Below are 17,590 nucleotides of genomic sequence, written 5' to 3' on the forward strand. Positions count from 1 at the left end.
CTGCAGCCGATCCCCCCGCCAATACCTGTTAAACCCCGCAGCAGTGGGGCCGCTGACGCAATTCACGCTGAATCACGTCATTTTGGCCATGCCCCCTGCTTCACAATGCCAGTTATTTCGCCATTGTGTAGCGGGAGCAGGGCCAAAATGACGCAATGGCGTGGCCCCGCCACTGTCACAACCGCAACACATCATCTGCTCGTCCGGCCATGCCCCCTTTTGCCGGCCACGCCAGATAGCCAGATAGTCGGCAAGTGTGGCTATGAGCAACATCTCCACAATACCCACACTTTAGTAAATATACCCCTATAATGTGTCTATAATGTTACAATTGTAGCTATCATATAATAGGCTGTGTTTTATGATCATTTGTTCTGCAACAAGTCTAAAATGCCCCTCTTTAGCTATTTTCAGTTTTGGATGACGCTTCAGATATCTTTCTTTCTGAAAACTTGGATACTTTTATATATATTTTTGATTATTACATATATTTATTTTATGATATACTGAAACCTATATTTCAGGCTTAGGGGCCACATTCAATTCTAGGCGAAAAGTCCCGTACTATTCGCATTTTCGACCACTTTGCGTGTTTTAGCCACTGAAACTTATCGTGCGCGCCCCCGCTATTCGCCGTATTCTATTCCAAAGGACGCGAAAACGCGTCCCGGCGAAACTCAAACATGTGAAAAGTGCTGTCAGTTTTGGGGAAATCAGCCTGACACCCCCCAAAAGATGCACTGACATTGGGGATCACTATAAATACCCCCGAATAGCCCTGCTGAAGGTATTTGGGGTACTTAATTGATCTCAATAGTTGCTATCTAGCGTTTTTGCACAAGTGGTGAAGAATAGCATTTAGCAGGTTTTTTTGTAGAAAATAAGTAGTCCTAGCAAATTTGGGGTACATGAAAATGGGTGCTAGCATATTTTGAAGTTGCTAAAGTGAAGTTTTAAAACACTTTAAAAATCCACCTGCTGCAAGCACCTGCAATCTTAAAAACACCTGGGGCATACTTGGGAACTCCCCTGGAGTCTATTTCACTAGTTTTTACGTTTGTCCCTCAACTTTGGACTTTTTTGCCCCCAAAATAAAAGGTTTTTTTTGGGGTGATCTAAAGAATTTGTTAAACTTTTTTTGAAGCAGTTTCGGGGACTGTCCCAAGGGTGCAGGGTCCAAAGTATGGACCCCAAAACCCCAATTCTGCACTTTTTTTCGACTGCTATTCATAGGCAAATCTTTTTCGCCTATTCCAATGCTTTGACTTTCTGCACCGGCAAAAAGTCTTGGAAATTGAATACGAGGATAAGTTTTCGCTGGCAAAATTACGTCTTCCGCGATACTTTTCCGCAGATTCGGACTTAGGGCCTGATTCAAACCTGCTCGCAAGCGGTTCGATGGTGGGGCATTGCGCACGCGCGGCGTGTGCAATGCGCGTGCGCAAGCCCGGAGCGAGAGAGAAATTCTCTCGCTCCGGGGCTCGCTACAAACGGGGCGGCTGTCGATGTTGATCGACAGCTCACCCCATTTTGTAGGTGGGGTGGGGGGGTGGCTGGACAAACGGAGGCGTTCCTGAAGGAATGCCTGCCGTTTGTGGGCGGCCCTACTGACATCACGAGTGATGTCAGTAGTGAGCTTCCGGCTCTATTAGAGCTGGAAGCTCACTGGGGCTTGCGGCAGACGAGACCCTGCCACAAGGGTCTCGTCGCAAGCCCGAAGGTTGCAACCATCGCGACCATCACCTGGCCGCTTGCTAAAGCTGTGGGTGGATACCCACAGCTTAGCGAGCGGCCAGGAGGCCGGGTTTTTTAAAACAAAGCGGCCGCCCTGATTCAGAGCGAGCGCTCGCTTTTTGCGAGCGGCTCTGAATCAGGCCCTTTTTGCGGCTAATTGAATACGGCCCTTAGTATCAAATGATACACGTCATTTCTTACTTCATTAAGCATGAAGAAATAGAAGACTCTGTAAAACAAAACAGTTTCAAGCAATATGAGAAGTCCCAGAGAATTGTAACAGATCATTTTTTCTTTCAAGCATTGCAACATAATCCTAACAATACCTTTATTATTTTGCTCATAGCTTCTTTAGATATATACAGTTTTCCAGAAGGAAAGTCAACATCAAATCAAACAAGCAATGCACCTACATATGTCAATACCCAGCACATCAATAAGAAAGCACTAGGAGCACTTCACAGGAGTGTGGATGGTATGTTCTGTGGATCCGTGGACAGCTGCAAGGACATCAGCCCAAGAAAAGATCTTTTTGACATGAGTAAGTTTTTTCTATAATGAGAGATAAACTCTTCTGTGTAAATTTATTACAATGAATTTGACAATATTTTAATAATTAAAATAAACAACACTGGGAACGTTATTATGATGCGGAAAGCAGCTGCTCCACTGTACAAAATCAGCTTGAAGACCCTGTGTATGCCTTTTTCTGCGTGAATTTAAAAGCAACAGTCTCATTCTCAGTTGAAATACAAGTCTCTTTCAGTGTCCCTCTCATTTTTTACACTATACTCCAATCGGGATGTAGTTGGCATCCCAACGGTCAGGATGCCGGCGCTCAGAATTCCGGCTCCAGGAACCTGACCGCTGACATCCCTACTGTAACTATTAGGGTAAGGATTAGGGTTAGGTACTACGAGAAGGGTTGGGGTTTGGTTGCGGGGGGAGGGCTAGGCTGCGGGGAGTGAGGGTTAGGTTTAGGCTATGGGTGGGGAGGGTTAGGTTTAGGATGCAGGGGTAAGGGGTTAAGTTTAGGGGTAGGGTTCGAAGTGAGGTTAGAGTACTTACCTACATGTGTCGGTATTGTGTGTGTCGGGATCCTGTACCCAACCCCTCCAACCATTGGACCCCTCCTTAAACTTACATCTTCTATGTATCAATGCTATCCATAGTTATATGTTTAGTAAAGACCTTTCTTTAATTCTTATTAAAATATGTACAGAACCACAGCAAAAATATTTTTTTTTATTTGACAAGTGCAAATTAGACAAGTGTCTGGTAAGTTGCTTTGGTTCAGTGCAAATTTTGCACCTATTGTAAATTCTATTTGTAGAAAGTTAATTTACTCAGTTCCATGGCAAAAAAAATCATACTTGCTGACTCCCTTGCAGCCTCCTCTGGGAAGGGTCAACTAGGTTGGCACAGTGAGGATGTGGCTCAGCATAGGGGAGTGGAGTCTTGAATGCTCTTCCAGGCAGTCAAGAGCAGCACTCTAGATACTGTAGCATCTGGGAGAGTAGGCAAATATGAAAAGGGCGAGGCACTCTGTACTATTTTGAGCCACACACAATTGAATACATAGTTGGCTAGATCAGAAGCTTGGTCTGGGTGACATGGGGAGTTTCTAGAAATTGGAAACATTGTCTAAAGACCTCTCACTCTTTGGCATCTATACTTCATACCCTCCAACATGACCACTTCCACCAGCTAGAAAATTCTCTGCACCTGGACTTTCCTCTTAATTTACAAATGCAGCCACCTGTGTTAGACTATTACTTTATTAGGTGGTGTTTTTAACACAGGTGGATGCAGTTATAAATTAAGTGGGCAATCAAAGAGTGTAATGTCTGAGGGTTGGTTTGAGTTGGAACAGGCGTGGAAGTCTGAAGAGGAGATTTGAGAGGCTTGAATGAACTTAGGTGGTTTGAGCCAGGACCTCTTTACATATAGATGTGAGGAGGTAGAGATACAGTAATGGATGATGGACCCGAAGGCAAGAACAAGAATAGAATGTCTTTGTTAAACAGCAGGTTGGAATGGAATTGGATATATAATACTGAATGAATGAGCAGAATTGGATTGGTGGATTGAGAGCTGAATTGGTTTTTGACCGATGTTGATGATTTGAAGAACTTGATGGATTTGAATCTGTTGAAGAATGGATGAACTTGATCGGTTTGAGACTGATGTTGAATAGCTTAATTGATATGAGTCCTATGTTGATGAATTAATGAACTTAATTAATATGAGTCCAATGTTGGAAGCATCGGATAAGACGAATGGTTGGAGGTATCGGCTGAAACTGATGGTGGCTGTAAGAACATGTCTGAGTGGTAAAAACCAGACTGGTGTGCAAGATAGTATTGGAGGCTTGTTTACCAGATCTAGGAACTGGATATAACAGACTGGGACCATTCAGATACAGAGTACCTGGGAGCTCAGTACTGAGCTGTAACGTCAGCAAGAAGCGATGTTGTATTGGCAATGAGGACCAGTCAGGGCATGGAATTTATAGGGGTGGATCCCCAGGGATTGGATGCTACGATCAGCCGGTCTGGGAGCAGTGCTCTGAGTGGAGGAAGAGCATCAGGAGTCCAACATGGCTGTGCCCATACTGTTGTTCTGTTGGGAACTGGCATGCATTGACTGCGGAGAGCCATCTCCATGCTCAGTGACAGGACACTGAGCAGACAGGGCAGGAGTAGACCTCAGCACCAGCCGGAAGTGATGTGCAGCGTGAGCGGACCTCTGTGCTGTCCGGGAGTGATGCACAGCGCGAGTGGACCTCAGCGGTAGCCTGGACAGGCACCGGAGAGGTAAAAAGGTGGTTTTAAGTAGGGATGTGCAGGCACGGATAGGTTCGAAATTTCCTGCCAAGTTCGGATTTTTCCCGCCAAAAATTGGGTCTCAGAGAGAGGCAAAACGTAATCTTTCATGGACATACATCATTCCTGGACAAAAGTCCATGGAAGATGATGTTTATCCATGAAAGATGACATTTTGCCTCTTTCTGAGACCCGATTTTTGGCGGGAAAAATCCGAACTTGGCAGGAAAATTCAAACCTATCCGAGCCTGCTCATCCCTAGTTTTAAGTGTCCGGAGCGTGACAAAGAGCAGAGAAGTTTGCACCTGGTGGATGGGGTCTTGTTGGAGGGTCTACCCTTATATGTTATCCATCTAGTGTAAAACCCATATGGATTTGAAATCGATGACATAAATGAAACATAACAGCCAATGTAAAGGTGATAGTGGAAAAACATATTTTTTTTTAATTTAACTCATAGCATAAATGAAGTAGAGATGAGTGGTTCAGTTTTACTACACACCCGAACTTTGGGGTTACGAGTTGAACCAACTCCAAAGTTGGATCACTTTTGAGGTTCCAAGTAGAACTGAGTCTTGGCTTAGGTCTTCCCACAAATTGGATCTTGGATCTAAAAAACAGATTTAATATGTTTTTGATTGCATGCAAGTCCCTCCTTTGTGATTTCAGGTGCCAAATTTGGTCAAAAGTTAATGTTTATGTTAATACTATAGGAACAAAAACAGGTTTAAGTTACATGATTATTTGTTTTTATCCATTTTTTGAAAGAAATCCAAAACCGAAACAGAACCAAAACACTCGAGGGTGGTTTTGCCAAAAACAAAAAGTTTGAGCAGGGCTGCCATGAGAAATTGTAGGGCCTGTGACTGACAAAGGGGGCAGCCTTGTTTAATTTGTCAGTCCCGGGATTACTCCTGATTGGCTGCCGCTCCACAATTTCCAATTCGCTCACGGCCGGTGCCAAACTCGAAATGCCTTCAGTGCTATCTCTCTATAATTGCCTGCCGGTGCAATCAGCTGGCAGCCCAGCGCCAATCCACAGTGCTGCCACCAGGCCCCCCCCCCTCTCTGTCTGGAATTGGTGCTCCAGTACCGGCAGACCCGCCCTGATGGTGGCCCTGTCTTTGTTGAGGGTGGTTCTGCCAAAACCAAAACACGGGGGTCTGCACACATCTCTAGGATGAAGGCAAACAGCTGAATGGTTCCCTATATATATCTGGTTACCCATGCACTTGCTTTCATAAATGGGTGTGCTGTTCTTTCCAAACACACTACATTTGTACTCCCATTATTTACATTCTACCCAACATTCCTAATATAAAAATCAGGCCCAATAACCCAGATCATGCTGATTCACAAAAGTCACACCCCAGGTATGCAGTCAGAAAGTCACTGATGATAATGGTCTACATTGGAAATGGCGACATTGTCATATGTCAACATTCCCATTAGGTTTAGGGTTATCGTTAGGCTTAAGGTTACCCAAAGATGGAATTACACTAAAAACAGATTCGACATTTCAACAAAGTGGACATTACATCAGTGTTGATATTTTGAATGTTGATGATTAATGTTGACATTGTGAACATGACGTCCTAATGAATGTTGACATTGTGAACACAGAATACCTCACCCAGGCCACACCCTAATCTACCCAAACTCATCCCAAATGTGTGTGGCTCTGCTTGCAAATTATTGAGCCCCATCTTTTTTTTAGAAATCGAGACTGTACTGTGAAAATATAGTGTATTGCTGGCTAGGTATCTTAATCTCCAGGAAGTAGCTACTGGACTGATTTTTTTACTTCTTATGTGTACATACAAGGTTAAATTAGTAAAGTACATTGTCTCAAAAAACCTGTAAACTTCCAACAGAACCATTTGAAGATGCACTGAAGAACCAACCGATAATACAAAAAGACGCCTCAGTTGATTGCTCTAGTCCATTGTTATCCAGGGCAGCGATCTTAACCATAAATGAAGAACTAAAATCAGAAACCTGGTTTGTGGGAGAAATGTGCAGAAAAGAAGCAGAGAAATTACTAGGGAAGGATGGAGATTTCCTTGTTAGAAAAAGCATCAATAATCCTGGTTCATATGTGCTAACTGGTATGCACAATGGACAAGCAAAACACCTTCTTCTAGTAGATCCTGAAGGCACTGTAAGTACCCAAATGCTATATTATTGTGTACATTATTATGGCACACACACTTGCACATGCTACACACACACACACCTCATAGTGAGTGTAAGAAGAAGCACTCAATGATTGTGTGTGTGTGACACTATCCTCAGTTTGTGTGTAATTGCTCCTTATACTGTACTAACTGTTAGTGATCATGTGGGTGGTAATGACATTCTCCTCATGACTTTGTATGGCAATGCTCCTCAGTGACTGTAGTAAGAGACACAGTGATCATATTTTGTGTGAATTTCTCCTCATTACTTTATGTGGCAGTGCTCTTCATATTGACTGTAGTATGAGACACAGTGATCATATTTTGTGTGTGAATTTCTCCTCATTACTTTATGTGGCAGTGCTACTCATAGTGACTGTAGTAAGAGACACACAGTGATCATATTTTGTGTGTGAATTTCTCCTCATTACTTTATGTGTCAGTGCTCCTCATAGTGACTGTAGTAAAAGTCACCCAGTGATCCTTTCTGTGTGTGTGACATTCTCCTCATTACTTTATGTGGCAGTGCTGCTCATAGTGACTGTAGTAAAAGTCACCCAGTGATCCTTTCTGTGTGTGTGACATTCTCCTCATTACTTTATGTGGCTATGCTGCTCATAGTGACTGTAGTAAAAGTCACCCAGTGATCCTTTCTGTGTGTGTGACATTCTCCTCATTACTTTATGTGGCAGTGCTCCTCATAGTGACTGTAGTAAGAGACACACAGTGATCCTTTCTGTGTGTGTGTGACATTCTCCTCATTACTTTATCTGGCAGTGCTGCTCATAGTGACTGTAGTAAAAGTCACCCAGTGATCCTTTGTGTGTGTGTGACATTCTCCTCATTACTATGTGTGGCAGTGCTACTCATAGTGACTGTAGTAAAAGTCACCCAGTGATCCTTTCTGTGTGTGTGACATTCTCCTCATTACTTTATGTGGCAGTGCTCCTCATAGTGACTGTAGTAAAAGTCACCCAGTGATCCTTTCTGTGTGTGTGACATTCTCCTCATTACTATGTGTGGCAGTGCTACTCATAGTGACTGTAGTAAAAGTCACCCAGTGATCCTTTCTGTGTGTGTGACATTCTCCTCATTACTATGTGTGGCAGTGCTACTCATAGTGACTGTAGTAAAAGTCACTCAGTCATCCTTTCTGTGTGTGTGACATTCTCCTCATTACTATGTGTGGCAGTGCTACTCATAGTGACTGTAGTAAAAGTCACTCAGTCATCCTTTCTGTGTGTGTGACATTCTCCTCATTACTATGTGTGGCAGTGCTGCTCATAGTGACTGTAGTAAAAGTCACCCAGTGATCCTTTCTGTGTGTGTGACATTCTCCTCATTACTATGTGAGGCAGTGCTGCTCATAGTGACTGTAGTAAAAGTCACCCAGTGATCTTTTCTGTGTGTGTGACATTCTCCTCATTACTATGTGTGGCAGTGCTACTCATAGTGACTGTAGTAAAAGTCACCCAGTGATCCTTTCTGTGTGTGTGACATTCTCCTCATTACTATGTGTGGCAGTGCTACTCATAGTGACTGTAGTAAAAGTCACTCAGTCATCCTTTCTGTGTGTGTGTGACATTCTCCTCATTACTATGTGTGGCAGTGCTGCTCATAGTGACTGTATGACGGTGCACTCAGTGATCCTTTCTGTGTGTGTGACATTCTCCTCATTACTTTATCTGGCAGTGCTACTCATAGTGACTGTAGTAAAAGTCACCCAGTGATCCTTTGTGTGTGTGTGACATTCTCCTCATTACTATGTGTGGCAGTGCTACTCATAGTGACTGTAGTAAAAGTCACCCAGTGATCCTTTCTGTGTGTGTGACATTCTCCTCATTACTTTATGTGGCAGTGCTCCTCATAGTGACTGTAGTAAAAGTCACCCAGTGATCCTTTGTGTGTGTGTGACATTCTCCTCATTACTATGTGTGGCAGTGCTACTCATAGTGACTGTAGTAAAAGTCACCCAGTGATCCTTTCTGTGTGTGTGACATTCTCCTCATTACTTTATGTGGCAGTGCTCCTCATAGTGACTGTAGTAAAAGTCACCCAGTGATCCTTTCTGTGTGTGTGACATTCTCCTCATTACTTTATGTGGCAGTGCTCCTCATAGTGACTGTAGTAAAAGTCACCCAGTGATCCTTTCTGTGTGTGTGACATTCTCCTCATTACTTTATGTGGCAGTGCTACGCATAGTGACTGTAGTAAAAGTCACCCAGTGATCTTTTCTGTGTGTGTGTGTGTGTGTGTGACATTCTCCTCATTACTATGTGTGGCAGTGCTACTCATAGTGGCTGTAGTAAAAGTCATTCAGTCATCCTTTCTGTGTGTGTGTGTGTGACATTCTCCTCATTACTATGTGTGGCAGTGCTGCTCATAGTGACTGTATGACGGTGCACTCAGTGACCCTGCCTGTGTTTATGACATTCCCTTCCTCGTTTTTTTTTTTTTTACCAGTGATTCTCATAGTGACTGTGGAAGGAGACAGAGCCATAACTAGACTTTTTGATGCCCTGTGCCAGAAAGCATTGGCGCCCCCCCTCCCTATTTTTCAAATAGGGATATAAGATTCACACCTGAAAAAGTCTATAAAATAAACTGAGGCTTGTCAGTAAAACTGAAGTCCTCAGTTTACACCTGGCGCTTCATGAAACACAATTAAAATAATTGAATAAAAAAAAAAAATATATATTAAAGATCAAATTGTATAATTGCTGTTCCCCTACACCGTTCACAGTGCTGCAAAAACTTAATATCAGTGACCAATCTGACATACAAAGCAAACACACAAGAAAAGAAATAAGTTGCACTGCTGCTGCTGTGTGATAAAACGTGCCTGATTGATCTAAATAATTATCTCTCTGAATAAAAAAAAAACATTTATTGCACACACAATAAAAAAATATATAACATCATAAAATATATCTCTACAAGCATCTGTCATTTTATTTTGATTATACATTGAAGAATCAGGAGACAATCCAGAATAATAGAAATGATTTATAATCAATTAGCACATATACATTCCCAGGTATACTTTTAATTTAACATATTACATGCGAGTGCCTCTGGAGACTGCGGCTTCACGAGATACAGTAGGTGTCACAGGCTGTTTTCTGCTGGCAGCAGAATCACCCCACACTAATGTGCTGATATATAGGCGCATCACAATCAGAAATTGAATCAGCTCCTTTAAATCCAAATATAGCTAACTTTGCTTCTAAAAGAAATAATAAAAAGTACATATGTATACAAATACATGTATTGTACAATGGATACTTTATGGGATGCTTTATTACTGATTCATATTTAATGAAGAGCTGGATAAATAACCTTCAACTGAGTTTGCAAATTGCAAGTGCTTCAACATTTTAGGCCATAACACATTTAAAGTGGCACTAAACCTACTGTAAAATGATGATGCACTTGTAACTTCACAACTCAGCTGAATGTTATTTATCCAGCTGATAATTCTCTTCATTAAATATCAATTAGTAACAAAGCATAATTTGTTGTTTATAATCGGTCTACTAATAACCAAGGTTCCTGACAGGTATTTAGGGCTCTATTTACTACAATCCGCATTTAGAATGCAGATTGTAGTGTGATATTACCGACTGAATTCATATTGCGAATTCAGCCAATATCACAAGGATTTACTAAAAATGCCTTGCAGGGACAGAGCTTGCGATAAAGCTCTGTCCCTGCGAATCCCCTCCTCAGCCTCACTGTATTTTTTGCAAAAAATACAGTGACAAGTGCCCGTGCATGCACCGACCGGGAAGCCCTCCCCCCTCAATTACACTTACCTCCGGTAAACGGGCTCCGGTGATGTCCTCCGTGGCTCTGGTCAGCTGATCTCCCATCCTGCACTGTGACCCAGTCAGCTGATGATGGTCCCAGTGCAGGATGGGAGACCAGCTGACCGGAGGGAGGACATCACCAGAGCCCCGATCACCGGCCCTGGACTCATGTAAGTTATTTATTTTATTTTATAACTTTTTTTTTTTTTAAGCAGTGATCAGTGTGTGGTCTGTTTAGACCACACAGCTGATCACTGGGGCCGGCTCTGGGCTCTGCTCTGCCTGATAGAGCAGAGCAGGAGTCCGGTAACCGGGGGAGACCCTGGATAACGCCACCTCCAGGTGGTGTTATTATCACAGGGCTTCCCCCCGGTATTTTTTCACAATTTATTTTTAGTAACTTGCAGATAGATCGCATTTCCCATTACAATTATGGGAAATGTGATCTGATTACTAAAAATATGTGATAATTAGGGCTAGGAGTAGAATTTTATGAAATTCTACTCCAATTGCCCTTTAGTAAATTTAGGTGATACTAAAATAATGTGAAAAGTATTTAAATTAGTAAAAATAATCTATGTTGCGCCTGCAGTCGAGGTAAAAGCAGATACTATGCACCTAGCCTGAGGTGCGCATTGTCCAAAAGGATGGCCGATCCCCACCTACCATGAAATGTCATCACTGAGCTCACATTGGTTCTCACAGGGTTCTCATTACTGCCAAATACATATGTAATAAATTCTGAGCTTCAAAAATGGAAGATAAATGAGATAAACTTCTGATCATGAAAGTAATATATTTTTCCTGTATACTGCAGTCTTCGTGTAACCTCTTTTAGTAGAGGTTGATAACAGACAACAATAGTTTGTACTCAGCAAGAGAGGAAATATAATTACAATGTAAAGCCGGCAGTGCTTATTGCACATAGAAAACATCATTATTAATGTTTCCATACATAAGTGATGGGCAGTCTGATATGCCTCATGAGTCGCTTGTGCAGACCTCCAGTCCCCAAAAGGTCAGCACATTACTCACAATTTCAGTAATGAAAAGGAAACAAACAAAAAAAGACTTCCCAGATATATACAGTATTTATCATACAGTACAGTATATATCAAGCAGAGTACAGTAACAGCAGATTCATACAAAATGCCAGATGAAGAATTATGTCTATCAGTTAAATACCTTTTTGTTTTCTTTCAAAATGTCTCTTTTCATAGGTCAGAACCAAAGATCGTGTATTTGATAGCATCGGCCATCTCATCAACCACCACCTGGAGAACCACTTGCCCATTGTGTCCTCCGGCAGTGAGCTGTGTCTGAAGCAGCCTGTGGAGTATAGGCCTTGATACTACTGTCACTTCCAGCATGCTAGGGTGTCTCATGGGAGACCACGCATATGTATAGTATCAAGATCCAGTGCAATAGGAATACAGATCTTATGGGTCAAATCAATGTGCTGAGCATGTACAATAACTGGCACTTCTTGAACCATGATTTTTATAAAATTGTTTGATCCCTTAATGTGAATATACAATGTGTGTATATATACACTGAATTATGTATATATAGATATAAATATATTTATATTTTTGGAGACTGTGGGGATAGAATAAGACTGGTATGTTTTAATGATAATAGAATAATAATTGTGGTACTATAGCTAGACTTTGAATGCAGCGTTCTGATTTAATAAGTATAATGCTGCACTATCTGATCACAGTTTAATAAGCACAATATGAAGAACCTGACCAGACAGAAGGTAGAGTTTACTCAAATACTGTTTAGTCCTGCAAGGTTTTGAAATCTTTCGAGATCCCTCCAGCATTCAAAGAGATGAGTTTATTTATGCTGGTGGCTGTGATTGCTTGAACACACCATCCATGTACTGTTACATAGTCTAGCATTTAACATTCTGTGATTGGGGTTTTTTTGTAGGCTTTTGAATATAAATTGAGGTTTCCTCTAGCTCAAGCTCAGGCAATCTGCGGCTCTCTAGCTGTTGTGGATAGAGCCACAGGTTGTCTAATCATGCTAAAGAGTGAGGGATGTCATTGTCCCATTGTACTACAAATGTTACACACTTTGCACTGAATGAGATGGTGCAGTGGTGCCAAATTATTCAAAAAGCATTTTATCTATATAAAAAAAAATGTATACAATTTTGGTATCTTTTAAGGCATCACTTGAGATGATGTGATGTCTGGTTTATTGTATTTAAGGTGTGCTGCCGTATGTAACAAAATATATATTATATTTGATGGCATATTTATGTCCCTGCCTATTAAATCAGTATTTTTTTCTACAACTTCTTGTACACATTTCTAAATAGTTTTATATGTGTGTTCCTATAATGACATGAGTGTAAAACAGATATTTTTTCATATTTATAATGCATTATTAGTATGTAGCATTGGCTGCCTTTGTAGCATTATGTACTGGAGAATATACAACCAATTTCTTCCTGTACATTATTCTTCATGTTCTAATGTTGGTGCATGAAACAAAAAGCGCTTGAAATGTACAAGAGATCTTGGCATGGCATCACAATAGTGTTCTATTATAACAAGTTTGAAATATTGACACTCAGCATTTTGTTTCATGGTGTTTTTAATACGGGGGATTATTAGAAGTGAATTTGAGTGGGGGCATTTTCTGTGACTTTTATGTATGCAAAATATTTTTTTTAGGGCAATTGCTGTTTGGACAACAGATATCACTATGACATAAATAGGGTCTTGTGAGTTTTGAAATATTGAACAATATAATAATTGCTGTCAGTTAAACTACATTTACCATTTAATCTTTCTATTTTATCTGTGGAATCAAATAATTCTATAAAATTATAGATGAAGGTGAGATTTACATTTTAAAGGGCTTTGTAAGGGATGAGTGTGCTGTATCCCATAACAGCCAATCAGATGTTTTCTTTTAATTTCTAAACTACACTACAACAGTGGCATCTAGAATTTGACTGGTTTCTACAGGTTACTACTTTTCCCTGTGTATTTGTTTTCATAACTACTCCCTTATAGGGCAATGAGGGAGCCTGGAGATGACGGCAATATGCAGGGCCCACCAGGCATCCGCAGTACTCCCTGAGGCTACAGCACGTGCACCCTAGAGACCTCTTCCCTTTTCAGAGAAGAGCGGGAGGTTAGGAGACTGTAGCAGTATCTCTGGGGTCCTACACAAGGTTTGCAATGAGGGCCCCTCAGTGCACTGTTCCATCACCCTGCAGGGCACTGTATAGCAATGGGATGTACCTGGCTGAAGAGATTGTCCCAGGGTAGGATGTTAGTCTATCTTGTAATGCTCGCATAAGTGCTGGCAAGCCTTTATGGCCTAGCAGATCCTGCTGCTGATGTTGTGATACAGCTGGGAGTTTTCTACTTCTCTACGTATATTTTGTAAGTTTCCTCTTAAAAATTATGGTATTTCATGTATGTGCTCCTTTGTTTGCCACCATTTCTGAACAAAATACCATCCATTCCTTTCTAGCTCTATTAATAACATTGGCAAACACATCCATTTTTACTAGCAGTCAAACAGCGGAGCATAAAGGCTCACATAGTGATCATTGATCTCAGAGCCGTAACTAGACTTTTTGGTGCCCTGTGCCAGAAAGAACATTGGTACCCCCCTCATTTTTCAAAGGGACATAATGCACCCAAAAAAGGGCCATGGCTTCATGGGGAAGGGCCAGGGGAGAGATAGGAGAGGCCAGGAGATGCTTGGGATGAAATAAGAGGAAGCTAAAAGCAAGAATGATAATAAACAGAAATTTGACAGGCCCAAACAGCGCCCCCTGACCTGTGGTGCCCTGTGCGATGGCACCCAGGATGTTATACTCTCACCTGTCCTTGTTCTCTCATCCTCCGACGAAAGATGGCTGTGATTACTGGATTCAAATCTATTCATAATGATCAATGATCTATAGTTCAGCTACTGTCTTTCTTCTATTCATCTGTCAAATACAGAACAGAGGGAAAACAAATTTAATTAATACCTGTGTGCACATTGCCTTAATTAAAAGTGGCCACTAGAGTATATGGATCGTAAGTCAATCTACTTTCGCAGAGCAACTAGCAAAATAAGTTTATATTGCAGCATAACATGTGCTGTATTCTTTACTGATCAACTGAGGAAAGCTCAAGAGAGAGTAATCACTGCCGACGAATAGGGTATATGACTCTGGCAACACAGAATTTGCTGTAGCGCCTGGTTATTATCTGTCATAATTGCTACAGCAGGTTAATGGGAACAGCTTAAAGGGGAACTATAATTAAAAGTGGTATTAGGCAACATAATGTAATATATATTGTCGCAATGGGGGTAATTTACTAACAGTAGATCTTATTTAGATGTGCATGTATATAATATTGTGTATTGTATGCATTTATGTACTGTTTATGTGCATCAATAATGCATATATCTATATTTTTCATATTGTTGACTTGCTTCTCCATTGTCTTAAGAAGTGGTACAGGGCGGGCAGAGACAGGTAGGAGCTAACAACCATAGGCTAAGTACAGTAAGGGCTTATTCACAACACTGCTACACTATTAGATGCAGAATCATACGCAGATTGGTGCTGTAGTGCTGGTACAACAATGTGCAATGATGAGAACAATTAGCAGTACTATCTAGCCGCAGCTGATTTTGCACTGACGCCTCCTGCTTATAGTACTTACATCATTAGCATCGCGGACAGGGCTGCCATCAGAAATTGTGGGGTCCGGGACTGAAAAATAAGCAGGCTCTCCATCCCCCGTGTTTTTGCAGTGTCTCTCCAGGTCCAGCCATTCCCATTATGTCTCTCTGGCACCCCTTATGTCTCTCCAGCCAGCACCCCTTATGTCTCTCCAGCCAGCATCCCTTCTGTCTCTCCAGCCAGCACCCCTTCTGTCTCCTCAGCCAGCACCCCTTCTGCTTTCTCAGCCAGCACCCCTCTGTCTCCTCAGCCAGAACTCCTTCTGTCTCTCCAGCCCTGCACAGTCTCCTTAGCCCCGGCCAGTCTCCTTCTGTCTCTCCAGCCCTGCTTTGTCATAGCCAGTCCCCGCATCACCATGAGACTTACCTTCTTCTATTGTGGCTGATCCTCACACACCATGGAAACTCACGCGCGCTGTCTGTCAAACCACGGGCCCCTCTCTCACTTTAATACACTGCGGTAGTAGGGGACAGGTGGTAGGAGCAGGATGGGCTCCCCAGCCCTGTCCGAGTGTATGGACCCGGGACTCCCCACCGATGGCGGCTCTGATCGCGGGTATATTATACCAAGCACCAGCTGTCTATTTCTTTGATATTTTCAGTTCACATTGATTAATAACTATCAAGACAATGGGCCTGATTCATTACGGATCGCAAATGCGATCGCAGCTGCAATTTCGCACACAGGTCTGCTGTGAAAATATGTTAATGAAAACAATCGCAAAGCCATCACACAGCCAGCATAGAGATGCCCACTACCGCTATCTCACATCCGTAATACTTTGCAATCCTGCGTATACATCGGTAACATTTAGTAACATCGGCCCCTCATGCACAATTATGTCGTTGCAGTGGCTAATTTATGCACGCCCAAGTAACAGTGTTCAAACGGATTGGCACGCTGCGTTTCCCAACCACTCCCACGTCACCACCCCCAAACGCTGACCTCCCGTCACTCACTCTGCAATGGTTCTGCGTAAGTGATCGCAGTGCGATCTCAATGCTAACTCACACACGTGCACTGCAGTGCATACTCATGCGTAGTAAGCACCATCAGCCGATCGTCATACACTGTTGCAATTACGATCCATATTAAATCAGGCCCAATATTCTATGTTGTGTATTTGATCCATTGTTACCTTATTATATTGTGTACAAATTGTTACACTGCATATCTACGTTATCACATAACTATACACAGTACATTTGTTAGCTACTGTTGGCAATATGCACATAAATACACTTTTTAATTGTATATTTTTCTCCATGTATGTTAAATGCACAAATGTGTCTGTTTCTAAATGAGTAGCAAGGTGCAAATATACAGTGACCCACACCAACCAATCAGTAACTTTGATAGGGTTGGGTACGGGATCCTGGTGGTCGGGATGCCGGTGGTTACAATACTGACAGCAGCATCCCGAAAGTCAACGTTCCGATGCCTACAGATAAATACCCTACCCTAACCTCTAACCCACCTTTTCCGCAGCCTAACCCTAACCCTATCTGCCCGCAGCTTAACCCTAATCCTCCTCCTAGGGTTTAACCCTTACCCCTACCATAACCCCAAGCTTAATAACATCAGGATGTCGGCCTGTCGGCATTGTGGAGCCAGGATTCCGACTCTTGTCAGGATTCCAGTGCCGGGATCCCAACTACATCCCCTTTGATCAGTCCATTGCACAATAGATCATTGAAACCATTAATAACATTTTGGTTGGTATCACTTTGTAAATTACCCCCATTATGAGCTTTTTTTTTTATTAAAAAAGTCTATGAGGGAAAGTGATATGATTTAGGAGTGATACAGCTAGCCTGAACTGATGCTACAAAGGAAAGTTACTTAGATATGCAAAAACATTTCAACATGTTGTGAAAAATGAGTAATAGCTGAACTAGAAAGTGCAGTTTAGTTCGAAGTTAAACCTATTAATCATAACTAAAAAAGCATTGATATCATCCCAAAACATTAAAATAAACAGTTTTGAATTATTTATCATTTTGACTTACATATTTTAGTAAATGATGACCATTTTACCCTAAAGCATATTGATTATACAATAACACCACTTTATGGCATTACCAGAGAATAACAGGATTATATTAACTATCTACTATTGTTTTTTCAATGCCACAAATCTATGGAAGCAAGGATTGGCGATCTTGAAATTCTAGTTATTGATACAACACAGTAACGCTGTGTAACAACAAGGCAATTAGCTTTCGTACAAGTAGTTAGGTCGCAAATTTTAAAATATAAAATCCAAAACTAAAAGAGTAGCCACACTATAATCAAAATAGCAAAAAAATATAGTCAGGAATAATCATTAAT

General features: G+C 41.7%; 1 protein-coding gene across 1 annotated transcript in view; it reads left to right on the top strand.

The window, feature by feature from the left end:
- The window catches only part of SHC3 (SHC adaptor protein 3), a 206,523-nt gene extending 193,670 nt beyond the window's left edge, over positions 1–12,853 (top strand). Inside the window, exons 11-13 of the mRNA XM_088470053.1 lie at positions 2,081–2,275; positions 6,434–6,720; positions 11,766–12,853. Of these exons, the coding sequence (XP_088326179.1) occupies positions 2,081–2,275; positions 6,434–6,720; positions 11,766–11,894 (611 nt within the window). The 3' untranslated portion in view covers positions 11,895–12,853. The remainder of the gene's footprint in view (positions 1–2,080; positions 2,276–6,433; positions 6,721–11,765) is intronic.
- The last annotated feature ends 4,737 nt before the right edge of the window (positions 12,854–17,590 follow it).

This window comes from Taudactylus pleione, unplaced genomic scaffold (assembly GCF_031769625.1).
Source record: "Taudactylus pleione unplaced genomic scaffold, aTauple2 ptg000095l, whole genome shotgun sequence".
NCBI classification, from domain to species: domain Eukaryota; kingdom Metazoa; phylum Chordata; class Amphibia; order Anura; family Myobatrachidae; genus Taudactylus; species Taudactylus pleione.